The sequence below is a fragment of the Streptopelia decaocto genome (genome assembly GCF_964273445.1).
Source record: "Streptopelia decaocto genome assembly, chromosome: 13".
NCBI classification, from domain to species: domain Eukaryota; kingdom Metazoa; phylum Chordata; class Aves; order Columbiformes; family Columbidae; genus Streptopelia; species Streptopelia decaocto.
In genome coordinates this window covers 1925013-1952001 of record NC_138668.1, presented here as the reverse complement: position 1 = coordinate 1952001, position 26989 = coordinate 1925013, and the positions used below count along the sequence as shown (strand labels likewise).

General features: G+C 51.4%; 1 protein-coding gene across 1 annotated transcript; it reads left to right on the top strand.

The window, feature by feature from the left end:
* The first annotated feature begins 2275 nt into the window (after positions 1 to 2275).
* On the top strand, positions 2276 to 25851 carry MICALL2 (MICAL like 2). The gene is made up of 17 exons (XM_082064361.1): positions 2276 to 2518; positions 8724 to 8772; positions 12006 to 12147; positions 14154 to 14314; positions 14778 to 14899; positions 15268 to 15945; positions 16149 to 16324; positions 17157 to 17232; positions 17551 to 17666; positions 18180 to 18329; positions 21051 to 21106; positions 21611 to 21734; positions 22324 to 22414; positions 22795 to 22868; positions 23090 to 23204; positions 24217 to 24263; positions 24355 to 25851. Exons 1-17 carry the CDS (start codon positions 2376 to 2378, stop codon positions 24432 to 24434), a joined length of 2400 nt encoding a protein of 799 aa, XP_081920487.1. The 5' UTR covers positions 2276 to 2375; the 3' UTR covers positions 24435 to 25851.
* The last annotated feature ends 1138 nt before the right edge of the window (positions 25852 to 26989 follow it).

Genomic DNA, 26989 nt, shown 5'->3' with positions numbered 1-26989 from the left:
TTGATACAACCGTCTCAGTCAAACACAGGTGACTGGGCTGAGCACAGGGAGGGACGAGGTGACATGGAGTGGCCTGTGACACACAGAAAATCACAGCTGCTCTCTGAGGGCAGCCTGGCTTTCTGCTCCATGGGTCTGTGTCCCCTGCCACCCAGCCCCAGCTGTCCCTTCCCAACACGCGAGGTAATGAGAAGGGACTAACCGCATCGACTCATTAAGCCGGGTTTGTTAGAGGACAGATTGTCATGTTAAACAAATATATTTTTAAAAAACTAAATATCGTTCCCTGGGCTGTGCCCCATCTGGGCCATTAAATCTGAAAGGGGTAACTACAGCTGTGTCAAAGCCGAGCTCAGACACTGATTTTTTTCACTATTTGTACTGCTAGCAACTGGCAACAACTCCATTTTCAAACATAATTTTCTTCTCATTTCCCAGCGCTGTACTACGTAGATGGTAAGCACGGCGGGGAGATGCACACTGCTCAACACAGCAGTCTTTGGGACTCAGAAAAGGAAACAAATGCTTTTCCTAAACCCATTGCATCCTCTTTGTTTCTCACCAAACCCTAAGTTACCTGCTGACAGAGGAGGGGAAGGGCTGCCCATCATTAGGTGAATGGCTTTTCGTAAATTATGCAAATTTTATCAAGCTAATGAAAAGGTGGTGTGGAAACAAAGCCAGAGAGCTAAGCTTTCAGGGCTGAGCCCTGCAAGTTTCCAACTTGCAAGAAAGGCAGCATGTTTTTTGAAGGAAGGGAAAAAAACCCCAAACAACACAACTTTGAGTTAATCCAGCATTTCTTTTGATCGGTCCCTTGGCAGTCTGATTAATTTTGAGGGCAGATGTGCATGTTTTCCTTCACAGAACACACCCAGTGCTCGGGAGCAGGCTCACCGTGCCGTATTTCCTCCTTGCCACGCCGTTCTTGTTATGGTTGTGCAGCAACATACGCTAAGGCCTTATTACAAGGGATTCCTATAAATGGCATAAAGGATTAATAATGTATTTATAACACAACTTTGTTTTAGTGTAAAGTGATCTATAAATTTGTAATAAATGTTTTATAATGTTTTTGTAGCCTGTTATAAATGATAAATGGGAGACTATAGATGCCACATAAAATATTCATGCTGCATTGTGTGCATTATTATGCCGTTACTGTTCAGGAAACCATTAATAATAAAGTGAATGGAGATGTAAAAGTTGCTGACATGCCCAGCAAGCCATTTATAATGAAATGTATAATCCTTACCATAAAGTAAATACATTGGCCAGTGATTGTTGATGAAATGGGAGCACACTGAATTATTTGTGAGGTATTTATATATTAATGTATATTATCCATATCATGTCATAGAAATGCCATTAATATATTATGTTATATGTATTATTAATTATTTTTCCCTAATTTATAGGCAGCTCTTCAAGTGTTACCGCGGCTCTTCGGCAGCTTTGTCAGCCGCACGAGATCTGGTGAGTTGTTTTATGTGACGCGGTTGTATGAACCTGCCATGGTGGAGCTGCCCTTGGCCACCCGGCCCCCTCTGTGGGGACAGGGAGCAGAGGTGGCCACGGGCGATGGGTGAGGGTGCTCGTGCCCCATGGCAGCAGACCCGGCTGCTCCATGTCCCCAGCCAGGATGAAGCCTCCAGGCAGCTGCGCTTCACCTCCCTCACAGAATCCCAGAGTGTCAGGACCTGGAAAGCTCATCCAGTGCAATCCCCCCATGGAGCAGGAACACCCAGCTGAGGTTACACAGGAAGGTGTCCAGGCGGGTTGGAATGTCTGCACAGAAGGAGACTCCACAACCCCCCTGGGCAGCCTGGGCCAGGCTCTGACACCCTCACCCCGAACAAGTTTCTTCTAAAATCTAAATGGAGCCTCCTGTGTTCCAGTTTGCACCCACTGCCCCTTGTCCTGTCACTGGTTGTCACCAGAAGAGCCTGGCTCCATCCTCCTGACACTGCCCCTTTCCATATTGATCCCCCTCAGTCTCCTCCAAGGTGAAGAGCCCCAGCTCCCTCAGCCTTTCCTCCCTCCTCCTCCTCACACCTCCACGAAGGCAGCCCGATTTGCGCAAGGGCGTGGAGGAAGTTTCCCGTGTCCCCTGGGCATAAGCACAACGTGCGGGGTCCCATATCGCGACAGGGTCACGCCGGGGGAGCCGCCGCTCCCGCCTCCCGCCCCCGCGCAGCTCGGCCCTGAGGGGCCGCCGCCCGCCCCTCGCCCGCCCCTTTCCCCGCCTCCTCCCCGCCACACGCCGGCTGCCTCCGGCCGGGCTCGGCTCCGTGCGGCGCAGCGAGGGGCTCCCGCCGCGCCGCCCCGGGGCCTCCCGCGGGGCCTCCCGCCGCGTCCCCCGGCCCGTCGAGCCCATGGCGGCCATCCAGAACCTGCAGCTGTGGTGCAAGCAGCAGTGCGAGGGCTACCGCGATGTCAGCATCACCAACATGACCACCTCTTTCCGCGACGGCCTCGCCTTCTGCGCCATCCTGCACCGCCACCGGCCCGACCTCATGTGAGTACCCGCGCCCGGCGTCGAAGCCCCGGCGGGGGCGGCCGGCTCGGCCGGGCCGGGACCCTCCGCCGGCGGCCGGGGGCCCTCGCTGGGCTCTCCCCTTTCCCGGGGACACAGCCCCACCAGAAATCCCAGCTGCTCCTCGGGAGATGCTGCGGTGGGAGCTCAGCTGGCACCACGCTGGACATCTCCAGGTGAAGAGCTCCGCTCTCACTGCCGACGCGCTTTTTGTTCCCCCTGTATTTCGACATTTTTCCCCCTTTTTTCCTCTCCGTGGCTGAATTACGAATGTTTTAAATGCATCCTTTCCATTGCAAAACAAGTTCAGGCACTGAATTTTAGGGAAGCGTTTCCTTCTTTGCTGCTCGTGTTTGCTTAGGCTGGGCTTCCCTCGCTCAGCCCGACGGCAGCTCAGCCGCTCATGGCTTGGGAGGCGAGGGCTATTTAAACACAATACAATAGAAGGGCAGGGCCTGGCAGTCGCTGGATTCCTGCACATGGCTCATTTCTTCCATCTAGAGCTCTGGCTGTGGGAGGCAAAGTGCTTTTCACCCCTTGCTTGTGCCATTGCTGGTGCCCTCTGGGTTTTGACCCCTCCATGCTCAAATGTTAACGTCTCGGAAGGTGAATTGCTGAAGGGAGACATAGATCCTGCTTCCTAGTTCTTTTTGGTTTGTTGGTTGGTTTCTCTTTTACTTCTGGGCTCTTTGGACTTGGATGTCGGGGGGTTGAGGTGGGAGGTCATGGCAAGGAACCAGTGCAAAGATTGCCTGGTATTGATTCAGGCAGTAGGACTTTCCCAGTCAGATCAGTCCAGCTGGTAGAGGACCAGGTTTCTCCACTGTATTTTTTCTCCTTTTCCTTGAATTCTGCCTCTTTTCTCATGTTCCCAAGAGAGCCTGATGCTTGAGTTTGTGTGTGGAGATCCCTCTTACGGGTGTCTTGCTTCTGCTGGAAGCCCGAGGAGAAGATCTCCTCTTGCTCTCTGTCCCTCTGTTGTCTTGAATGTGGAAAAGGCAGGAGCAGGGCAGCGGGAGGTCCGTGCAGGAGCTTCAGGCGCACAGTTCTCCGTAGTCCCCAGTGCTTGGGCAGTCACCATGGTGTTTCTCTGTATGGCTTCCTGACATGCTGTCATGTGCACATGACTCCAGATATTTCCTTTCCTTCCTTTGATTCACAGTCCCAAAGATAGAAAGTACCGAGGCAGAAGGGCTGACGTGACCAGGAGGTGCTGGTAGAGGGACTGCGGTGGCTTCCTGGCCAACTCCGCAGCTGGCCCGTCCGGAGCGTGGGTGTGCACGGCGACTTGAGAGCTGGAATAATTCTGTTGACCAGTTTAGTGGGTTGTTTAGAATCCTTGAATTGTGCGTTAGGAGCTGTGGATAAGCATATCTAAAATAAATTCCCCTGTGTTGAAAAGTGAAGATGTTCCTTGTGGCACCTCTCTGTTCCCATTCGTTTTCTTTTATGATGGACTTAATTCCTGACTTAATTCAGGACCTCACAGAAGCTCTTTGTGACTTGGACCAGCTCAGCAAAGACTGCCTGAAGGTTAAAGTCAGGGAAGTTTTTATCAGTCACCTCCCTCATCGGTGTCACTGGTGTAATGCAGGAAACACCAGGTGTATTCTTGGCTGGGCAAAGTCCTGCTGGAAGGAGATTATGCTCTCAAGTGGCTGGTGGCCAGGGCTGCTGGAACACATATGTTGGATCCTGATGCTGAATACTGGTGCAAATTTTCCATGAATCTGTAAAAGCTTCTCTTGAGTGTTGACAGTGCAGAGAAGTGCATCTTGGTGCACATGTGGCTGTGACTCCTTTTTCCCGGGGGCTAGAAGTGGTTTGTCCTGGGCTCCTCCCCTTGCTTCCAGGAAAGATCCTAGTTGAAGATTAAAAGCATCCCACTGAAAATAGCCCTAGAAAAGGATAATTGGTGTTTGGAGCGCTCGGTGTGTTTGCAGCAGCTCTGCTGCGTAAATCACTTGCAGAAGATGATTCAGTCACGGCATCAGAGTTTTGCAACAGTATGTTTTCCGTCTTGGTTTACACAAACGGCATTCTTGGGCTGAGGAGAGCAGGGGATTTCTCCTTGTAGGAGCCTGAGAAATTCCCAGGAAAACTTAAAGCAATTGCAAAACATGATCATGACCCTGGGCTCCTCTTGTGGGGTATGTGGTTCAGAGGACAGGCTGGTGGGGGTCTCTCCCCCCTTCCTGTTTTCTTGCTGGAAAACATGGAAAAAATGATAACTTCTCTCAAACTTGGCTGCATATGTTATTGGTGAACAGGGCAGGCTGTGTAAAATTAGAAATGCATTTCCCACTCAACTTCCCACTCACCCAAGGATGCTCTGGCAGAGCGGAGACACATGCTGAATTACCATGGAAATTCAGTTCTCTTTTGTCCCAGCTGCAGCGTTCTTCATGGCCAGCGCCAGCCAGGCACGCACGCTGGGTCGTGCAGGTCCCAGCCCATTTTCTGGGCTGACTGCAGAGCCTTGAGGCTCCTCATCCGAGGGACATGAAACCTCACGGCAGCGTGGTGGGAGGGTGAGGTGGCGATGGTTGCGCAAGCTCCGGCCACTGTTTTAGTGGCCTTGGACCGATCAGTGAGTTAGAAGCAGCAGGGGAGCCGTGCACATTCGCTCGGAGATTAACACCAGATGTCAAGGGAAGGTTTTGATTAAGCTCCTTCTCTTCGTCCGGGATCTTGCTCTTTCCCAGCTGGTGTTCAGCTCAGCGTTCTGGGAATTGACTGGTTGTGAAATCCCCCCTGACATCTGAGCAGCAGCGAGCGTCCACTCCTGCAGCAGCATCTCCTGGGCCACTGTCAGCTCAGAGGGGCAGGATGAGCCTCATGGTTGTCGATACACACAGCGTGGGCCCTGGCTGTGCTGAGGACGAGTCGCCCGCAGCCTCCATCCCCTTAGCAAAATGTCAGGGTGAAGCAGAGCTGCTGCCTCCTCGGCTTCCAGGGTGTTGTGGTTTGTGTGACAGGGGTAGGTGAAGGTGTTTTGGGGGTTAGGGAGTCTTGTCTGTTGTGGGTCACCCCCAGCAGCGAGACCAGAGCAGTGTGGAGCAGGCATTGCTGAGAGGAGGAGGAGCACGTGGGGTACGTCATCCACCTGGGATTCCCAGCCCTGTCCCTTCTCCCCATGTTGCTGGCAGCTCCAAAAAGAGCACAGCCGCAGGGTCCTGTTCCCAGCAGACCACACCGCATCTGAACCCTCCATTCGCAGACTGTGAGCTGGCAAAGGGCACTTCACTCTTTTTCAGTGATCCTCTTGACTGCACGTACCTTATTGTCTCGAGAGAAAATAGTATGAAAGTACCAAGAAGCAGAAGGTTTTTTTGGTGCCATCACGGCACGGGGTTTGTTTTTGCTCTGTCTGCTCCAAGGTCAAGTTTGCAGCAGCAGAGATTCCTCCTAGGGAAGCAAAGGACCGGGGCGCTGGGTCTGTGCGGCCGGACCAGTGGGTGCTCAGGGGGATTTGAGGGTGTGAGAAATGCTTGGCCACTTTTTGCTAAGAGAAGGGTTTTTTGGGGGGCTAAAAACTTCTCTTCCTGCGCTAGTGAACTCCGCTCTGATTTGTTTCTAGCACTGGAGGCCCTCTCTTGGGTCAGATTTATATTTCTCACCTCTTCCAATTAATTCAGTTTCCTGTGTTTTCTCAGTGGAGAACTCCTACTTCTTCATTTGTATTAGCTTTGCTTTCTTAGGATTACACTGGCGCAGAGAGCTTTGATATTCTGAGGTAGGAGATGCACCAGCAAGATAAATTTCCAAAAGAAATATTATACGTAAGCAGTTCACCTGACTAACCAGGGAAGGAGAGATGCTGCGAGGGCAGGAGGCTCTCAAAATGACCACGTAACCTGGGTGTTTGCGCTCCCCATCAGGGAATAGAAGGGGATTTCAGACATTCACCGTCAGAGATTCGGATTTTTACATCTCTGTTACGTGCCTCGCAGCGCGAAGCTGCTCACACACCGCCATAGCAAACAGCGTTCAGCGTGGGAGCAAAAGGTACTTGCTGACAATAAACAGGTAACTCCAGTACGTTATGTTTTACGTGTCAGAGCGACCGAGGAAGCTGGTGCTCCCCTTTGCTCTTGCAGGTGTTTTACTCTGCTCAGGATGTCCCTTCTACAGAGACTTTATTGGGAGCAGAACCGGGAGGGACGCGGAGAGCTGCAATCACCTCCTTCAGCTCACTCTTAAAAAAGCTGATTTTCTTGCCTAACACAAAACAGGATAATTGTAGCTATTGTTTCACTGAAACTTTTTTGGCTTGTGATTATTTTTGTTGCTCTTTTTAATCCATTGTCTCAGGGAAGGGAAATCTCCCTGAAATCTTCCTGGGCAGGAGCACTGCTTGGAGGAAAACCTCTGCAAGTCCCTTTGATTTTGCACAGGCAAAAGTACGTGATTTAGAGGTGGGATGTGCCTTGACTTTATGTGCTTCTTGGGGGAGTTTGACCTTTGGGTCTTATCTCTTGCTTCCTCTTCGTTCTCTCCATATCCCACACAGCAATGCCAGATGTGGGAAGCAGGGAGGAGGTGCAGGCTGTGGCACGATGGACAAACCTATTTGAAAGCACCTCTCTTATTTATAACGTAATGCTCCACTTTCTGTGCTGAGCAGATAAAGGACCTGGCTTGCTCCGTGCTGTTACAAGTCATGGAAAAAGTTCCCCCGCTGCGATACAGATCGTGTGTGTGTCTCATGAATAGGTCACTGCGAGCCAGCGTTGCCCTGGCTTTCGCGCGGTTATCCCGGCTCCTTTCAGAGGTGAGGGGCCGGCTAACAAAGAGCAGGTCTGCGGCCTCTAGAAAGGTACATACGAAAACGCCAAGTTGGTGCTGTAGCCTTTTTTGTTTATCGGTAAGAATTTCCTCTCTAATATCAGCCTTTTCGCTTAGCTGTGTGCCAGCAGGTACAAGGATTGTAAAGTGAGACTGGATTATCAGAACTGACCCTGCCCGCTTGCCCGGGCAGAAGGCAGCGGTGTTAGAGAACACGGCTGCCAACCAGCACTTGGGTTTGTATTCCCAGTTTAGCAAGCAACAGTCAGTTTTAAATGAAGCTGGTGGTGGCTGTTTCTGCTCCGCTAGGGGAGAGAAAGCACACTGCGCTCTGGCTCTGCTTCCAATAGCACAAACTCCCTCTTCTTGTGCTTTTCCTGCTTGTTCTCCAGTTTCTGAGTTCCCAGCGCGGTGCAGAGAGAGGTGGCATCTGGGTTGGACCAGAGAGATGAAGAGCAAATCTGGGGAGAGCAGAAAAGGAAGGTGATGTCCAGGGGCAGCAGAAAGGAAGAAGGATTGTTGACTTTGGCTTGTAACTGCAAATAGTAATTGTCTCTTCCTTTTCAGTTATGATTTCAAATCAAAGGTGACAGCCCTAGGGAAAGAAGGATGAGATTTCTACAGGCAACTGAGGTGTTATCAGCTGCAGGACTGTGTTGTGGGCAGAGGTATTTCCCAGGCAGATTCCTAGTGCTGGTTTTGTGGAGCTCCGCCAGAGGAGAAAAGAGGAGCTGAAACCAGAACTTGTGTGCTGGTGGAACCGGTAGTTTCTGAGATCAGAGGATACGGGTGTGTTGGTGAAGCGTGTGATGCATGTGGCGTCTGAGGAATCCACATCTCCTTGGAGCTGAGGTCTCTCGGTGTTGGGAAAACTTGAAGACAGGAGAAGAGAATGGATGTGACTGTTTGAAAAGTAATTCCAGGGAGAGGGTGTTGCAAATCTGGCTGGCAGGCATCCGTGTATCTATTTGAGGTGGGACAGGAGCAAAAATTTTTGGAGGAAAAAAACTCACCCCATGAGTTAGAGTTTGCTTTTGCCTGTCTCAGCAAAACCCCTCAATCTGCAAGGGATGTTTTAGCATCAGCACGTCCCATCCGTGGGTGGTGCGGGGAGTCAGCCCTGCATGGGTAGATGTGCCAAAAATGTGTTGTGCTGCCTGTGGGCAGATGGCTGTGCCGGTCACCTGCGCGTCTCTGTCCTGGGAGGGACAGCAGGTCTGTGACTGTCTCCAACAGGATCTGCAACGCTGCTCCCCACGAGCATCCCCGAGCAGGCAGGGTTGGAGGTGGCGCTGGGTCCCCTCAGCCTGTGAGGCTCAGAGGGGTTTGAGAGGCTGCAAGTGAAGCAGCTTGCTCTACATCACCAACCCGAGATTTTTCTCTTCTTTCTATATTTCAGAAACTTTGACTCCCTCAGTAAAGAAAATGTGTATGAGAACAACAAGTTGGTAAGTGACTTTTAATGTTTTATTTTTGGTCTACTCTATGACCTGGCACCTTGCTTATGTGGTTTAGCGACAGAAGCCCTGCAGATGCAGCGTGCTGAGCATACCATTTTCAAATCCTTTGTCTTATTCTGCATGTGTCCAACCTTCTGATTTGAACGGCCATGTCCAGGCTCGCTGGCTCCTGGAAACACCCTCAGACTGCTCGCGCTTCTTCGCTGGCTGTACAGCGATGCCTCCGAGCAGCTGTGTCCTGTGGCAGCAGGAACTTGGACAGAGAAGCTGGAGGTCAAGACGTGGACATGTTGAGTATGTGATGCTCCTGAGAGACGAGGCAAGAGCTGGGAGGTAGCTGATGTGAGGGGGGAAGCGCAGTTGGTCTCCCCGCACTTCTGCTCGTTCCCTGTGCAGCAAATGAAGGCTGCTGAGAGGTGGAGATGTCCTAAAACCTCATCCTGCCTGGACACTTTACATCAGGGTGGGATTTGAGTTTCTCTTGTTCTCTCCATGACGAAAGGAGAGGTTGGGCAGGCCAGCCCCCTCTTGCACTGAATTCAAGTCATGGCTTAGTGCTCCAAGGAAGGATATTTTCCTCTATCTCTCCCTCGCAAAGAGAGAGGCAGTGGATTAAAATGCTTTTTTACCCTTGGCATCACTCCACGCAGCTTCGTGGCTGCTTGGCAGGAGCTGGGGATGTGAATGAACTGCAGCAACTTACTCTTCTCTGGACTGGAGGAGTGACATCCTCTGACACAGCGACCCGTCTGAGGTGGTCCTGACCTGAACTCACCCCCACGCTCCTTAGCTTCCGCTCCCCTTCGGCCCCAGCCGTGCTTACAGTGCCTGTGACAGAGCCCCACTCCCCAGGCTGGGGCTGCAGCATGTGAGCAGTTGTTATTCACAACCTCTGGGGTTCAGCCCTGCGTGTTCCTCTCCTCTGGATGAGACTCACACCAGGCATTTTTGCCCTTGAGGTTTGGTATTTGGAGGCATCACGGCCTTTTTGCTATGGACGGTCGTTGTGGCAGGAGCGCTGTGAAGCCGCGAGTGTTGCTCCTCCTTCGGCTGGGCTGACGGTCTCTGCTCTGCTGGCAGCTTTGCTTGTCTCTGGGAAATGAGCTGTACGAGCCGCCTCCGCTGCTTTCATTAATGAAAAGCTTCTTTGTGCATCTCATAAAAAGAGTTGCTCCCCTCCTTTGTCACAACCCGTGTTTCCCCCGCTCTGTTCCCTCCATTTCTTGGCTTCTTTTATGTCCTTTGTTTTGCATTCTCATCCTTATTCCACCTGCTGTAGGACAACTTGTCTGTGTTGCCCTTTGGCTGCTGGTGTCCTGCTGCTCTGGCTGTGCTGTGAGGGTGACCCCCCTCTCCCTGCTCTCCATCCCAGCTCCTGCTCCTCTTCCTCTGGCTGGCAGGTACAGTGTGGCTTGTGTCAGAAGAGAGCTGTGCCTGGCCGGCTCACATGGCCTGGAGCGCATCGCTTTGCCTCCTCTATGCAGAACGGGAGCAGTGACGCTTAGCTCCTTCGTAAAGCACTTGGAGCTGCACTGATGAAAGATGTTATGCGGAAATAATAAGCTGCCTCTTTAAAGGCCAGCCTGGACGGGCAGGTAGAGGAGAAGGGCAACAGGGCTGTGTTCAGTGGTGATCTGGTGGGATCTCTGGGCAAGAGCTGATCCCAGGAGCACGAGGATGCTGGAGGCACAGGGAACGCTACATCCTAACGCTGCTTCTCTGCGTTGCTCACCTGGTTCTGGCCGAACCAGGTGTGTGCATAGAACATCCTCCTCTCAGTGGTCCAGGCAGCCCCTCGCGCTTGTTCTGTGCCTGTCACACCAGTCTCAGCTGTGTCACCCTCTGCCCAGAGGTGCCATGGCCTGTGTTCCCGCTACACCGCACACTGGAATGTCCAGCAACAAAACCCCGCTGGTCAGACCAGTTGTGCAGCCAGTGCGATGGGGAGACACTCCAAAGAATATATTAAGTACCAGGTTATAAGACGTGCGAGCGCCAGGCTGGCCTGGCAACCAGAATGACGCAGCCGGAGGTAACTGGCTGAAGGCGCGCTTAATGTCAGCTCAGCTACATTTTTACTGGGATACCCAATGGAAAAAAATGGTAATTATCCTGCTAAAAAATAATGGCTGTTTGTTTCTTCTAAGTAGGAATAGTTGGCTTGTACACCAACACTGTTGCGTGTCTGTGCCAGAGGTCAGATGTGGAGGGTTTTAATATGTTCAAGTCTTTCTTTAACCCTTTCACTGTGGGGTTTGGCAGTAGTTTTCCCTGTGCCACTGCTCCTGTAAGTGCTGTTTTCCCTTGCTGTGTTGGCATTTCAAAGGGGATGCTCCAAAGTGGGAGGGAAAGGATTTTTCCCATAAGCCAGGAAGGAATAGGGCTGGAGAACGTCCCTAGTAAAAGCCCTACACTGAGTTGAGCAAGGGCAAAATCAGTTTATGGATGTTGCAATTTTTTGTCCTCTAGAAAGGCTGTTGTTCAGGGGCGAAAGAAGGCGACTTTTCCCTCCTTTACTCGTCTTTTATACTGCAGTTTCAAAGCAGAGCGGACTGCAGAAGAGACTGTTTGCCCCAAATACGTGTTAGGCAGCATGGAAATGGTTAAGCTGGAAGGGGCGCTAGGTATCGGGAGTTCTTCTGCATTACTCCTCTCTTCCCCCGTCTAGTCTGGGAGAGCTGCTCCCTCCTGCAGCCCCAGCTTTGCCCGGTTTTTAGCAGGCAGGATGCATTAACATTTGCACAGCGCTCAGAGATGAAAAGCTGCCCGCAAGCACCTACCGGCGCACCGTTAGCTGGGGAGCGCTCCAGGTTGGGCTGGAAGCCTGGAAAGGCGGCTGGAAGCCTGGAAAGGCGGCTGGAAGCCTGGAAAGGCGGCTGCCAGCCCACACCGACACATCCCCTCCTGCCAGGCCCGGCTCTCCGCAGCTGTGCACGGGCAGATCGAGGCAGAGCAGGGGAAGCCCAGGTGAGTTCCTGTGCGCTGAGCTATGGCCAGCTTGCCAGGCCAGATTTTTGGCTCCCTGCCTGAGTTTCTCAACGCGGTGGCTGGAAGCCATGACTCCGTCGGTTCCTGTAACGGCCGTAGGATGTAGGAGTTAAACTGGTGCAGCTGTTCCCCTGTAGAGTTACCATTCAAGTGGGGCTGTTTGCAGCGGAGTTTCTTGCTTCTGATGAGGAGCAGCTCTAAGACGCTCTCTGTTTTTTTCCCCCCTTCTCTAGGCATTCCGAGTGGCAGAGCAGGAGCTGGGGATCCCAGCCTTGCTGGATGCAGAGGATATGGTTGCTCTGAGGGTACCAGACAGGCTGAGCATCCTCACCTATGTTTCTCAGTATTACAACTACTTCCATGGACGGTCTCCTAGTAAGTACCATATTCCCCGAGGGGTGAGAAGGATTTGGCCTTAATTTTGTGCTTTCCTTTGCCTTCCTAAGCTTGGAAAAGCAAAACAGACTGCACAGAGACCTTTTGATACCAAAACTGTTTCAATGGAGGATTTGAACTCTTTACACACTGACCTACAGTACCACCAGTGCTTTGGAAGGGCACAGGGCCATGCCTTGTGTTTAAAACTAGTGCCTTAAAATGTAATATGCAGTCTAGAATTTCTTATGGTTCAGCCAGACAGGAGCAGTGAAGGTTCCCCTCTGTGTCCCCACCTCAACTTTCCTTTCTCAAGCACCTCCATCCCCATTCCAGCCCTTCCTGCACTGGAGGGCTGCTGAGAACACGGAGTCTAACAAGGCTGAGCTTGTCTGTGAGGCTGTGCCACGTAGCGGCATCTATGGTAGGGCTTGTACAGAACAGCAGTACTCATATAAGGAAGAAGAAGAAAACACCCCCTATAACTGGCATAATTGTGATAGCAATTCTTTCAAACATAAAACAAGCTACAGGGTTGCCAAGGCATTATATTCACATACCGGAGAGTTTATCTGGGCTCATAGGAGCATTATTGTAGACTTGGTTTATATTTGGCTTTAAGCTCATACAAAATGAAATAATACGATAAACCAATTTCACAGGTTCCTCCAGAGGAAACTTTAGAAAGTAGGACATGAATGACTTAACTGGTTAAGGTGAATCTAGATGGAGAAGACAGATATGTATTGAAAATGTCCTACATCTTGGAAAGAAAGCAAAATTCACTCTCAGATAACTGCCTTCAATGTTTAAACTCTTCCTTATTCTCCACCTCTTTACACATTTAAGCATGTTTGTTCTCTCCTTCCACAACCTCTTCCCTCCCCCCTCTTCATTTTTTAATTTCTTGTTTTAAAACCGTTCTGATTGGAGTCAAGCAAATTCCATCACGTGTGTGCCAAGCCGTGGGAATCTGGGTCGGTTTGGGGCCTTTACCCCCTCCCCTCAGCATCTTGCCCACCACGTCATCAAGCACAGCACATTTTTATACTCTCTGGTGTCCCACAAAACGCTCTGGTTGCATTTCTGTTGCTGGGGGGAACGTGCGGGTCTGAAAATGAGCCCAGCCAGGAATGTGCCCTCTGACACCGAGCAGACTCCTGATATCACAGTCGTGCCCTCCAAACAGGCTCCAGCAGGACCACGAAATAAGCAGGAGGCAGAAGGCCACAGAGGGCGAGCAGCCAGTATTTTATTGAGGTCAGGGGTTTACAGAAGAGCAGAGCTGAATCCACCCATCTTTGTGCTGGGCTTCGGGAATTCAGAGAGTGGCACAAGTTGGGGAGGTGAGGGGGCAGCCTGAGTGCAAACTGTTTGCTGGGTTGGCTGTTACCAGTGCTCTGGTTGCTGTGGTAAAGAGCCCTGGGTGTTTATTTGGATAGGCAGCTTTTCTGAGAGAAGACTGCTGGGAACAGGGTCCTCTCTGCTCCCTGCACCCTGCCCACGCTCCCTCTGTATTTACTGAGAAGGGTATAATCTCTTTTCAGATGGGTGGTCATTTAATTGGTCTCTCTTAAGGCGAGTCTGTGGCTCAAATATCCCACAAGGAGCACAGAGACATTCAGAATAGAAAGTAGCACAAAAATAACATCCCTGTGAGATGAGGGGTCTCATCTGTAAAACCTGTGCATGAAGCCTTATTTCACAGGGCGGTCTCCCTGCACTTCCCAGGGCACGCAGCATCATTCCTTGCTTGGCTGAAGCGTGTTGGGGATTCTCTTTTCTCCACTTCTTGTGAATTTAGAGGCTTTTCTTTGATCTGCAAAGCAAAGAGGATTGGGCGTTTGCAGGCTTCTGTGGCAGGTCATGTTGGAAGCCTGTATGCGTCTCCTTGTATGCATTTCATGTTATCCATCAGGCTTCTCTGGATCTGCTTGTATTGTAAATGACTCCTAAGCCCGTGGATTATCCTTATGTTATCTTAAAATCTTCTTTCTTTCTTCTAGTTGGAGGCATGGCTGGAATCAAACGTCCTTCCTCCGAACCTCAGGAGCAGCCTCTTGGGAAGAAAACTATTTCGGAACCTCCTAAGCCGGTGCCACCAAAACTGCCTCCTGCCCACCCACCGGCCAGAGCTAAGCCAAAAGAAACCACTCCAGCCAGCACAGTAAGAAATGTGTTTTCGGGTGTTCTTTAAACCTTAAATCTCTTCAGTGAGTGAGTGTTATGCTAGTTCAAGGCTCCTAATGGTAGGGACTTAGTCTTTAAATTTTCTGCTTAGTACAGGGCATTTAATCCAGAGGTCTGGTTACTGAACAGATTCAGGTGGGAGTCATTGGAAATCCATCAGTCAGCTGGAATTTATCCAGCGGTGAATAGGACATAGAATCACAGAATCATTTCGGTTGGAATAGACCATCGGGATCATCGAGTCCAACCATAACCTAACTCTGGCATTAAACCATGTCCATAAGAACCTCATCTAAACGCCTTTTAAACACCACCAGGGATGGTGACTCCACCACTGCCCTGGGCAGCCTGTTCCAATACCTGACAGCCCTTTCTGTGAAGAATATTTTCCTGACATCCACTCTAAACCTCCCCTGCTCACCCACTGCTTCTCCCCACAGAAAGGGGTCCTGGCAGAGACCGGGAATATCCCCAGCAGCAGCTGCGGGGTCTGCGGGAACCACGTGCACCTGGTGCAGCGCTACTTGGTTGACGGGAAGCTCTACCACAGGAACTGCTTCAGGTACAGATCATATGGGGGTGTACGGGTCTGTGGGTCGCAGAGGGGCAGCCCGGTTCCCTCGGGACTGGAGGGATGGTGGGATTTGAGGTGATGGAGGACATTTTTGTCAGAGTGGCAGCAGCCTGGGTCTGCCCAGGGGAAACTCTCTGCACAGGCGTGTTTTCATCCACACCTCTCCTACTTCAGGCCGTGCTGGCGGCAGCTCCAGTTTTGGTGCCTGAGGAACGTTCACACGGGGTCTGCTCACTGCCTGTGTGGTACCGTCACCTTCCCTGTGCTGGTGGTGGAATTGTGCCTGCACTCTCAGCTGTGTGTCAATGGACTCCCAGGGTTCTGGACGATGTTTTCTGAGACTTCTGTATCCACAGGTGCAGGCAGTGTTGGAATGTGCTTCTTCCTGGAAGCTACAAAGCTGGGCCTGAGCCCGGTACGTTCATCTGTACCAGCCACCAGCAACCAGACAATGTCCAGATCTCTGGTCTCCGCAGCGCTGGGAACAAACCTGAGAGTACCCCAGCCCCTACTGCTGCCAGGGCGTTCCAGAAAGTGGCAGAACCCAAGAAACCAGAGCAGGTGTTGAAGAAACCCAGCCAGGAGAGCCCTGCTAGTTCAACCAAGCCATCTGTTTCATCTTCCGGAAGCTCTGTCTTCAGAAGTGTAAATACTCCATGGTCCTCTTCAGTGGTAAATAAATCAGATGACTGCAAAGGAGCCCCGTTGGGAAATAAAACGGGTCACCATGAAGGTACCTCATCAGGGCCTCTTCGGACAACCTCTGCAACAAAAACACGGCAAGCCCGAGAAGATTTTTTTCGGTCATTAGAATCCTCCAGCAATAAATCCTCTGACACTAAGAACCAAGATCCTCCTCCTTCTTCTAATGGCCCTGGTAAAACTGCTTCTGCCAGGGCCACTGTTGAGGTCAGTTCAGCGACTGCTGAGAAGGACCAGGCACGTAACCGTATTATACAGGCTCTGGCTGGATCAAACACCTCTCTGAACAAGCCAGGAGGACTCAGTTCCACTGGCCTCTCAACGTCCAGCAGGTAAATACTGTATCTCTTTCCCTTTTTACTCCCAGGATGATCCTTGGGATAACTTGGAAAAGTCCCTGCATCTTTCTTCCCTTTTTCCTGATTGCTTTTTTGGCTGAGATTTAGAGACATGTAGAGGGACTCATCCAAATCTTTGGAACAGAGGCCAGTAAAAGGTTCTGTTCTTTCAAAAATACTTTGTTCTTTTTTTGCAGTGACAAGCTTCCTCCCACCGGTTCTCAGTGGCAGAGTCCAGCTCCAAAAGCGCCGTCCAGTAAAACAGGGAACACAGCACTAAAACAGGAGAAGGTGACAGACCCTCTGCCCAAGAGCCCGGCTGCCAGCAAACCCGGTGACTCTGTGCACAAGCCAGAGTCGAAAGGCGTGAAAGGTGAGGATGACGGATCCACACGCAGCTCTGCCGGGACACAGCTGTGCGCCTTTCTCTTGGACCAGTATGAACATGTCAGTGGCTCCTGTGCTTTCTGTCTGTACCACCATATAAGAGTTTTCTGAGTTCTGGGCTCAACACGCCTCCATTTGTCCCTGTGCACTTGCTCCCTCTAGCACAGGGAGTTTTTCTTCTCCCATGATCTGCAGGTATTTGAAGTTGTACGAGCCGTCGTCAAATGTTGGGATTGTGGTGGGTTTCAGAGGCTTAGGTAGACTTTCCTAGGTGGGAGACCTTGCCACAACTTCAGGATGATTTTGTGATTGCAGCTGGGGCTCACTCAGCCTCCGTGTCAGTTCCACCATGGTGACTGAGCAGTGGGGATGGTGTTCTGGGGACACCCAGTGTCTCAACCACCTCTGGATGGCCTATTTTTGGGCCAGGAGCAGTGTCTGTCTGCAGTTTGCTACAAGTTTGTCCTTTTTCTGTCTCTCCCCGCTTCCTGTCCCATCCTTTGGTTTGAGATCTGAGTTCTTACTGTTCTATTGCTGTTGAACACGCCTGTTCATTTACACTGTGGCTGTGTTTCTGTAGCTGCATAGGTTTGAAAACATTGGAACTGAAAGGGGCAAAATGCCATGAAGGTTATTTCCTGCCTATTGTATGTGATTCTGTCCATGTTAAACTTGTTGAACTGGTCCTGGTTTGCTGCAACAGCATTGTAGTATCTGCCCCAGTGCATGGATTTTCTCCTAAGATTCTCCTGAGACTCAAATCTGGCTTGTTTCTTTTTATTTGGTCTGATATTATCTTGCTATGTCCCTTTCTTTAGGAAGCATGAATGTTGGTGAAGACAAGACTGAGAGCCCAGCAGAGTGGAGATCTCGGTTGAAACCTGTGGCCAACAAGTGAGTGTCTTGGAGCTGGTGGGTCTCCATGACAAGTGAACAGGGATGTCTGTGCTTGCACCTGTGTTTGCTGCTGCAGGTCTGTGTGCACACAGGAGGGAAGAGCTCCTGTGTTTTAATACTTCTGTTTTCAGCAATTTGATGGCAAAGGCAAAGACCTTCATTTCTGGGGAGGGAAAGCATATTTCAAATTGCTGGACTCTGATTAGAAAAGTGTGACCATCCCAGATGGAGTTCCAGCCCAGAATGTTCAGAACTCTTCCTTGGGACCATTCTGCGAGAGGGATGGTTTCCTACCTTTGTCTTTCTTCTTTGCAGAGACCAAGGTGGCTCTAAGAAACCTACTGATAACTCCCAGGTGGGAACAGGGAGCCCAGCACACAAGGAGACAAAGCCAAGTCCGTTAGTTGTCCCATCAGCAAAGCAGGATTCTGGTATGAAGGATTAAGCTTTGCCTTCATTTTGCTAGTCAGGCAGGGGACAGGTTTTAGTGCTGCAAGGCACATGTGAGGAACATGTTGGTGGAGATTGTGCCTCACTTTCAGGGATTTTTGCTCTCTGCACCTGCTTTGACCCTGTGGTGCCTTTATTTGGAGACCCATCCTTCCCCAAGGAGAGGGAGTCGGTCTTCACAGGTGCCCTCTGCAAGACAGCCAGCAAGATTTTGCTTACTCTCTCTTGCATAAATGTGTAATGGTGAGAAATCTTGGTGTTGGATCCTGACCATTTGTTCTTCTCCTCCACCCTCCATACTCTGGCCTTGTAATTGGTGGTTTCTCCTTGTTTGCTTTGGGCTTGTGTCCCTCGCTGTCATCAAGAGAGGAGAACTAGGACTAGAATTTTAAGTGGCTAGTGGTGAGTTCCAATGATGCTGGGCAATAAAGGGATTTTTATGAGATAAGGGTTGAAATTTCTTACCTAAAACCTGTCTGTGCTTCTTAATCCAGCCTCATCTGGTGGATTCATGAAGAAGAAGTTGATCCCCAGCTCAGATCTTATCAGGAGCTGTCAGAATTCACAGCAAGGCTGGGAAGACCCTGGGGGCTCAGCCAAGAAGGAGGAAGAGGGCAACCAGTTGAAGAAAAGCACTATCACATGTAAGGTCTCTTCTGCCTAAAGGGCCCTCTCTGCACTGTCCGGGAACAGCCTGGGTGGTCAGTATGGGAGATGTGTCCCTGAGTGTTCTGGGGCTCGTGTCACAGGGGAAAAAATCCGTGTCATTAATCCTTGTTTGGCTAACAAGAATTGCTTGGCCTAAGCAGGAACCAGCCAGGCCAGGGAATTCAGTGGGAAGGGAAGAAATTAAAATAAGCATTTGACAGGGTCACTGCCCTGTCATTCTTTAGACTCAAAGCTATGAAGAGGACCCTCTCCTAATTTGGGGAACTGGGATCTAGTTGATGTGTCTGTTCCTCTGCAGTCGAGTGGCTTTGGGAAATGAAAGGAATGCACAGAACTGTCAGCCAGGGACTCCAGCTGGCAGGAGCAGCCAAGGCTGCTGCTTCTTGGACTTCCAAGGATGTCCTGACCAGTTCTGACCAGTTTGTCCCAACCCTTAGTCTGGTTTCCTACTCCTGTATGTTCAACCACAGCTTTACCATGTACCTCTCTTCCTTTGCCCAGTTGTCCTTGCTCCTGCATAGCCCACCACAATGGATATGAAATTTCCTAGAACTAACCTGATGTTTGCTGCTTTCCTGTTTTCTTGGCTTGTTTGTTCTCCCCTTTCCTTGCCTCATCTGGCTCTGTCTTACCCGTTTGGACTAGAAGGTCCTCACAGGAGGGCTCAGCCTTGGCTCTGATGTTTGTCTCAGAGCAAGCAGGATGGATCCCGATGGCTTGGTGGCCTCGTGCTTTCATATTTGTTAGCATTGTCCTTACCCTGCACCTCTGACAGATATGAAGCATTCAAACTCCACTTGTGTTGTCTATTTTAAAAGCTTAGTGTGCCTCCACTGCCATCATTTTCCCAAAACTTTCCAGCTCCTTTTTCCTCCGATTCAGCCACAAGATTCAGCATTACATCTTCCCCAGGAAGCAAGCTGTTAAGATAAGGGAGACTGGTTTTATATCCGTCTTTCTGAAGCTTAATGATTGCTGTTGGGGAGTGCCCACTACAGGAAACTTTCCCAGCAGTCTCCCCCCATTTTTCACGTTGGTGCAGGTCTGCCATCCGAACCGGCTCTTCTCTTGCTGCTGTTGCTTGGCAGCCTGAGGATTAAGGACAGACTTGCTGCTCCTCTGTACAGGTCTTTACCGCACTCAGAGAGCCGCTGTGAACAGTCAGCTGCCACTCCTGCCCTTAATCCCGGGTGCTGCGTGGGGCTGTGGATGGTGAGCGTTTCTGTAGATTGTTAGTTTTCTTTGGCGTAGGTAGTGTTTTCTGGTGAGAAAGGAGACTTGCAGGGTTTTCTCGCCAGCTGTCCTACTTCCAGTTTGCAGGCAAGCAGCCAACGCATCTTGTGTCTGTCAAGACAGAACTTGAGGGTATCTGGGGATCTCAGGCCCTGAGCTGGTCAGGAGAGCGTTGTTTTACTCGCTGTTCCCCTCCAGTGACCTTGGTCCCTCCTGATGCGTGGTGCAGCCTCCTGCCTTGGTCGGAGATGCTGCAGAGCTCAGCCAGGAGGAGCCTGGAGCTGCAGGGCTGAGCAGGAGCTGTTGCCCGTGGCAGCCCAGGTCCCTCTTGGAGGAGCTTCTAAGAGAAGTGCGAGTCGCTGGTAGTGATGGGGCAGCAAACCGGCAGCATCCAGGGGGATGAGGAACCTGGTGGAGTCCAAGCAGTGCGGGGACAACACAGCTGATTGCCACATCCACCAGCTTCTCCTTTTGCACTCTTCCTAGAAAATGCAATAGGGCAAGGACTGGGCAACTGAAGATCTGTCCTTGAGCTCCTCTTCGAGGAGCACCGGTTGCCAGAGACTCTTGGGAGGCTCCCTGGTCTGTCTGTCCTGTCTTTCTCCTTGTGTGTGAGCCTGCACCGCTGCTGCATTTCTTACAGCCGTGCTCTTTTGATACTAGAGTTTTCCTTCCTCTCACATCATCCACGTACGCCTCTGTTCTCTCTCTGTGGTAATTATCCAGCCCAGCCCCTTGGGTACCTGAATACCTCACACTCTTCTGTAGTTATCCTTGCAGCACAGTTGGGCAGAGGAAGCTGAGGCGCAGTGGAACAAACACACATTACTTAAGGATTGATTTTAATAGGTGTCCAGGGCCTAAATAATGTTGTATAGTGGGGCCTAAGGGACTTCTCACCTAGGAAGTGTTTTGTGGAAGGAATTGAACCTTAGTTTCCCGAGGCCTGTGCTAAGGTCCCCTAGATCATCTTTGTTTCATCAGTATTTACTGATACTTCTTTGTACAAGAGCACTTAGAGGGGCATTTTTAAGTATATCTTGGTGTTTCCTGTGACAGTAACCCAGTATTTCTGTTCGATCCTTTGGAAGCTTTATAAGGGGTGACTTTTGCCACAATAAATATCTTTGAGTTTTAACACAATAATGAACATAGAAGTCAATATTCTCGGTTGCAAGCTCCCGAGTCACACCTGAGTTAGGTGAGTGCCTGTGCCCTGGGGATGAAAACAGCACCCTGTCAACCGAGCGTGGCCGAGTGTCCAGCCACCAGGGGGAAACCAGGCTGATGTTCCCTGAGGACACATCTCTTGCCTTTGCCAGGTGTGCCAATGTGTGTCATTAGTGCACTCTGTTGGGTGGCAGGGACCTGTTGTGCTCTCTAGTAGTGTAGGCACTGTCCCACACCACAAAGTTATTTAAAGCCTGTTGTGGTGTTCTTTGTTTGTTTTTTCATCCTTCTAGTTAAACCCTCTGTTGCGAAAAGCATCCAGATCCCTGAGGCGGTGTCACCAACCAAGGTATGCCTGGGAATCAGGTGTAAGGAGAACAGGCTGGGGTTGTTTGGTATCCTGCTGGGGTGCCTGCCCAGATATATCTCAGTTTGTCTTATTGGGAATGTTTATTTGAATTCCCAGGGAAAGGGTGAAATGTTCTGGGGCAAAGACAAGATAGAGAGACTGCCGGTTATCTCCCATGCAGGGGGGCAATAGAGGTGGGAACGAGACAGAACCAAACCAAATTCTGGTAGACATATCCCTCCTCGACAAAGGAAGAATGTCTGTGGATTGACAAGTGTGGGTAGATGTTACCCCTCCCAGCGAATGTCTCGTGGCACCGTAACACCGCAGTGGCTGCTGCTCTGTTGTGAGCAGCCAGCTCTACATCTTGGCTGAGTTGGCCCTTCCAGGATACGGCTCCACAGTTGGGCTCCTGATATCATTTCCTATCTCTGTTAGGGCTGTGACCTCAGTAGACAGTCTGAGGGCACTGACCTGTATTTGATCCTACATTTGTTTTCCTAGCTACACCCAGACTACCTCCCCGAGGAGCAGATCCAGGAGAAGGTGCGTGACATCGAGAAGCAGCTGGATGAGCTGGAATTGAAAGGAGTGGATCTGGAGAAGCAGCTGCGTGGCTGCGAGGGAGGTAAAGGAGACTGGGGGCCAGCTCTGTGATGGTGGGAAGGTGGGAGGCTCATCTCCTACCCCGGGCATTCTTGGCTCCATTTCTAGGAGCTCATGCTACATGTGCAATACCAGGTTGCCAAAGGTACCTGGTAAAGCAGGGTAAAGCCCTGGGAATTTTGAACCCACTCTATTTCCTACCCTATTATTTGAGCAAGGTCTTGTGCTTGTTTTGCTGAAGATCAAGCTATTTTGGGAGTAGAAGGCCACTATTAATCTGGCTTTTGGATCGTAAGCCAGACTGGCTGTCATAGCCGGCTCCAGTTTTGCAGGACTTAATGAGTTCATTCAGAATGGCTGATTTGGGTTGGCCACATGAAAGATGAGCTGGGTGCCTTGTGGCAGAGTATCTGTGAGCAGCTTCCTTGAATCTGGAGTGGTCTTCATCCTTTCCCTTGTACACCAAAGTACCAAGGATGAGCTGTTTTTGCTTGAGGTTGCCTGTGCCTCATAGAAGATATTCTAGGCTCTCCCTCAAGTACTTGTGTGTTTAAGCCAGGGAGACTGAACTGATGCAGCTTCTGGAGTCTCACCCTTTGTCTCCTTTGCAGATGAGTCCGAGGATGCCCTCATGGTGGATTGGTTCAAACTGATCCATGAGAAACAGCTGCTGCTCAGACAGGAGTCGGAGTTGATGTACAAGTAAGTACAACCAGAAATTCACCTGTCTGCTGGTGCGCTCCACCTGTGAGCAGTAAGCAGGGAAGGATAGGGAACATGGCAGCCCAAAAGAAATGATGTGCCAATTGCTGGGATGAGGGAGGGCTTGAGGACATCTCTGGGAGAACTGCCAGCATCCTGAGGTATGAACTGGGGGGCCTTGGAGCACTGATGGGCACCCAGGTTCTTTGATGAGTTTGTGTGGAGGGAAACCTTACAGACATGGTGGAGGAAGGTTTCCCTCAACTCACCCATACTCAGGTGGTCAGCAATGCAGAGATGAGGCTTTAGCACAATATGAGAAGGGTCCAGCCCTGGGGCATGGAGGGACAGTAACTCGTCACTTCTGTGGTTCCTCCCAGGATGAAGCAGCAGAAGCTGGAGGAGCAGCAGTGGAACATTGAGACAGAGCTGCGACACCTCATGAACAAACCAGGTAACGTCCCTCGCTGTGTGGAGCCTCCAGCTCTGCGCACCAGCCCTGGGGTGTCCCTCAGATCTGAGTGATGCTGCCAAGGACTGCAGCTTCGCTCGGGGCATCTCCCGGCTGCGGTGTCGAGCTGTCAGGTTCAGACTCCAGTTAACATCCAGCCCACCTGCGCTTTCTGAGGGGATGTAAGATACGCACCTTAGGTGAGCTTCCCTTGTCTCGTGCAGAGGAACTGAAGACACGCAGGGAGAAGGAGCGAGAGAAGGAGCTGCTGGAGTCGTACCTGAACACGGTCAACGATCGGAATAGTATTGTGGAGTGCCTGGATGAGGACAGGCTCAGGTGAGGGGCCTCAGGTGGTGGGAGATGAGCCAACACCAGGAATGATTTCTGTTGAACCTCCTCCACTGCCCAGGCTGTAGGGGTGGATGAATGGCTGTAATCCAGACTTCTGCTCCACGAGAAGTGGGTGGTGACCTGTCACCAACCATCTTGTCCTAAATGCTGCTGCCGTTGCTTCCTTGGCAGCCGTTAGAAACCAAGATCAGGACTTCAGCTGTGGTCAGTGCTCTCTCACACTAATGCTGCTCTGAGGACAAGGGTTGTGAAAATGTGGAAAGCAGAGAAAGAGGGGGAGAGGCTGGAGATGGGGAGGATGGAGGCAGTGTGGGAGCTGCAGGAGGACTCTGGGAACATGGAGCCAGGAATGTGTTCATCTGCTGCAGCAAGTGAAAGAACAGCTCCAGCCGGGAGGGGGATTCTTCCCAAGTTCAAAGGAGGACCGCTGTGTCAAGTAGCTGGATTTGTGCCCCCTCTTGCTGAGAGCAGCCTCCATTTCTTGACTTCAGGGCACTGACTCTAGGATTCTAGGAATGCACAGGCTTTGGGCTCTGGCCTTGCCCAGGCCCAAGGAGATGGCGGCATGTTTGTCCCTCACTGCCATCAGCACCTCTGCAGCTCCCCAGGCTACTGCTGTCTGAACCTTGATTCATCTCCTGGGCTGTGGTGGTGTCTTACAACATGTTGAAGTTGGATGATTCATAGGCCAGCTGGGGGACGGCCGCAGTGCTGGACTGCCACGCTCTGGAAATCCCCACACAGGCCCTTGATTTTGAGAGAACCACATGGGATTTGCTAATGTCCAGGACTCCTCTGTTTTGTGGGGTTTTTCTGTTGGTTTTGGGGTTGTTTTTGTTTTGTCTGTTTGTTTTTCCTGTACCCTTCTCAGGGTGTGCTTTGGAGCGTGGTCATTTCTGACTGGGAAAATCGAAGTAGTCTTTGCATGGTTTTCGGTGTCCACCACCTTGTCATGAAACATGTCAAAGTGTTCTAATGTCGTGCTGTTCCATTGCAGAGAGCAAGAGGAGGACCAGATGTTGGCAGACATGATCCAGAGGTTGGGTAAGGGCCCTTTCTGCTCTTATGGAGCAGCACTGGGTGGCACTGGGGCTGTGGGTCTCAACTTGCTCTGTATCTGCTCCCTCTCCCACAGATGGATCTCGAGAGAGCCAGGAGACAGAGAGGAAGAAGACCAAGTTCCGCTTGTCCAAAATATGGAAGCAGAAGAAATAAGAGTAAACTCAGGAGTGATGTTTGCACAGAGGCCAAGGGAGGGCTGTCAAAGGTATGTTCCTTCCTCACTGCTGCTTTCCTGGAGTCGTGCGGACTGTCATGAGGCTTCTCTGCTCCCTGCCATGGAGGCTGCAGGTTTGTGGACCAAAGGAACAGTGTGAATCCCCTCTGGCCCTGCTGTGGGGCCCCAGGATACCTTTTCCAGAAGATGGACTTTTGAGACTGTTTCACTTCTTTGGATCTAGCTCAGAGCTGGCTCCAGCCTCGTTGGCAGCTCAGGAGGGCAGATCTCCATTTGCCCAGCCACTGCTTGAGTCATTAGAGTCCGGAACGAGCCTGTCACTGTGTGTCACCCCACGGTGCCCCACTCCTGTCGGCCAGGACTCAGCAAGGACACTGCGCTGCTCTGCGAAAGGGCTGTTCTCCCTCCTTTCCTCCCCCCAGCATGTGCTGTGGCTCTTTGACCAGGGTCAGAGATGCAGAGAGGGAGGTGCTATGGGGCAGGAGATGTTGAAGATCTTATTACTCCAGTGCAGACTGGAGCTGTGGGCCCCGCAGGCTGGGGGAGGCAGAGAGCAGAACCACCTCTGATCTACGGGGTGGAATGGCCTAGACCAGAGCGGTTCCAGCAATAGTGCTCTGTTTCCAGACCTCCTTTGGGGAGTTGCTGTAGGCTGGTTTCTCAAAGCCATGAGAGGTTGCTCACTGCTTTATTCCCTCTATGGGGGACATTTGTAGCTTCTTTCTTTTTTCTGACTGCACAGTGAAGCATGGTTTTCGTTGTCTGTGGCCCATTCTACTGAAAACAGGAGTTTTCTTTTAACAACCTGGTGCTAACTGGGAGCAGAAGGGAATTAACAGGTTTGCCTCACCCATGAGTCTTCTGCGTGGGACTGATATTTCAGTTCCTGAGGCTCCATCCCTCACAGCCTGTACCCTCAAGGGTGCTGCAATTCTCCTTGGTGAGACCAGGAGAGTACCAGCAGGTCCTGGGCTGTTGGCAGCGAGTCCTTCTTTTCCCAGTCAGCCTGGGGAGCAGGGATGGAGACAGGCAGGGAAAGATCAGATTCGTTTGTGATACCTCTGGCTCTGGTATGTGTGGGCTTCCCTCCTCCCTTCAAACCGGGTACTTTGAGGTTTCTCTGCGTCCTGTTCTCCAGCAGGACCTGGGATTTTGCGGGGAGGGGGCTTGCTGCCCGCTGTGCCTGGTGGCAAAGCGGAGGCGATGCGTCCCTTACCCACGAGGTGGCAGTGGGACTCTCTGTCCCCGGCAGCCGCCCTGGGCACCGCAGGGGTGTGCGCCATGACGTACCAAGCGCCCGAGGGGGTTCCTGGTGCCTCCCGGCTGTGCCGTGTGTGTGTGCGTGTGGTGGGACACCCTGTACCTGCGTACGCTTTTGTCCAATAAAGAATTGCTGGACCAAATCTCAAAGTCCCAGCGTGAGTTTGGATGTGGGTTCCTGGTGCGGGCTGCCCTGGTCACTGTGGGTGCTCATGATCCCTCTCTGGATTTCTGAGTGGTAACAAGAGCTTGATGTAGCTGGGACGGAGAGGCTCACCTGCCAGAGCTTGCAGACCGGCTGCAGGTCCTGAGAGAGCAGCAGCACCAAGGGGTTTAACGGTGATTTATGTGTCAAATTCCCCTCATCTCTCAGGTAAGTGCATTTTTCACCTTTCTGATTTAGCATCACACACATCCACGTGCCCTGTGGGCTCCCAGCTGAGCCAGCAGCCTGGGGCAGAAGATGAGAGGCAGAGACTGTTCTGCCATGGTTATTCTGTGGCATTGGTGACCCAAGTGGCTGAACCGTGGTCTCATCAGGTAAAACACTGATGGGAGCGCTGTGTTGGCCTGTGCTCACCCAGAGGGCAAGACGAGCTGTTTTTGGGGCACATGCTGACCACAGGGGCTGACGTCCCATGCCTCGCCATCTCGGTCTGCTTGTCGGGAAGCTCTTTTCTTCCAAACCTGGGTATTAGCAGCAAATGCCCAGAATTAAACCTGCCTGCATGGGCTGCCAGCTGAGAGGGAGCTGAAACCACCTCTGCTGAAGGAGAGAAATACCCTTCCTGATGAGTGGGTTCCCCTCCTACAGCTGTCCCAGGCTGTCGTTATTGCTGGGCTTTCATCTTTTCAGGCTCAGATTCTCCAACCACAAAATGTTTAGTCTGTATGGATTTGGGGGTGGCAGCATCGTCCAGACTCATCCAATCCTTCCATCTCCAAGAGGCACAGGGCAGTTCAGCGTTCTCCCATCTTGAAGGCAAACGGGCGATGGGTCTCCACAGAAACATGATCGCAAGGTGCTTGAACAACAACCCCAGGGCCCTGCGATGGCAATGAGTGTGTGGTTTGATCTGCTGTAGGGTTGGCTTTCCTGAGAAGACAGTGCTGTCAGAAAGCAGACGCTGGTTACACCTGCAAGCTGCTGCATGCTCACCTGCCTCCAAGATGAGGTCTTGAAGGGAAAACTCTGCTGCTTCTCCCATCTGGAGCCTGTTGGAGATGGTAACTGTGGTCTGGGGGGTATGAGGCTCACCTGGAAATGCTGTGT

Bases quoted from the DNA above. Each gene is read 5' to 3' on its own strand.
- MICALL2 (XM_082064361.1), top strand. From the start codon at position 2,376: ATGGCGGCCATCCAGAACCTGCAGCTGTGGTGCAAGCAGCAGTGCGAG. The intron at 16,325-17,156 runs GTGAGGATGACG...CCCTTTCTTTAG, and splicing joins AGAGTCGAAAGGCGTGAAAG to GAAGCATGAATGTTGGTGAA. The intron at 23,205-24,216 runs GTGAGGGGCCTC...GTTCCATTGCAG, and splicing joins CTGGATGAGGACAGGCTCAG to AGAGCAAGAGGAGGACCAGA.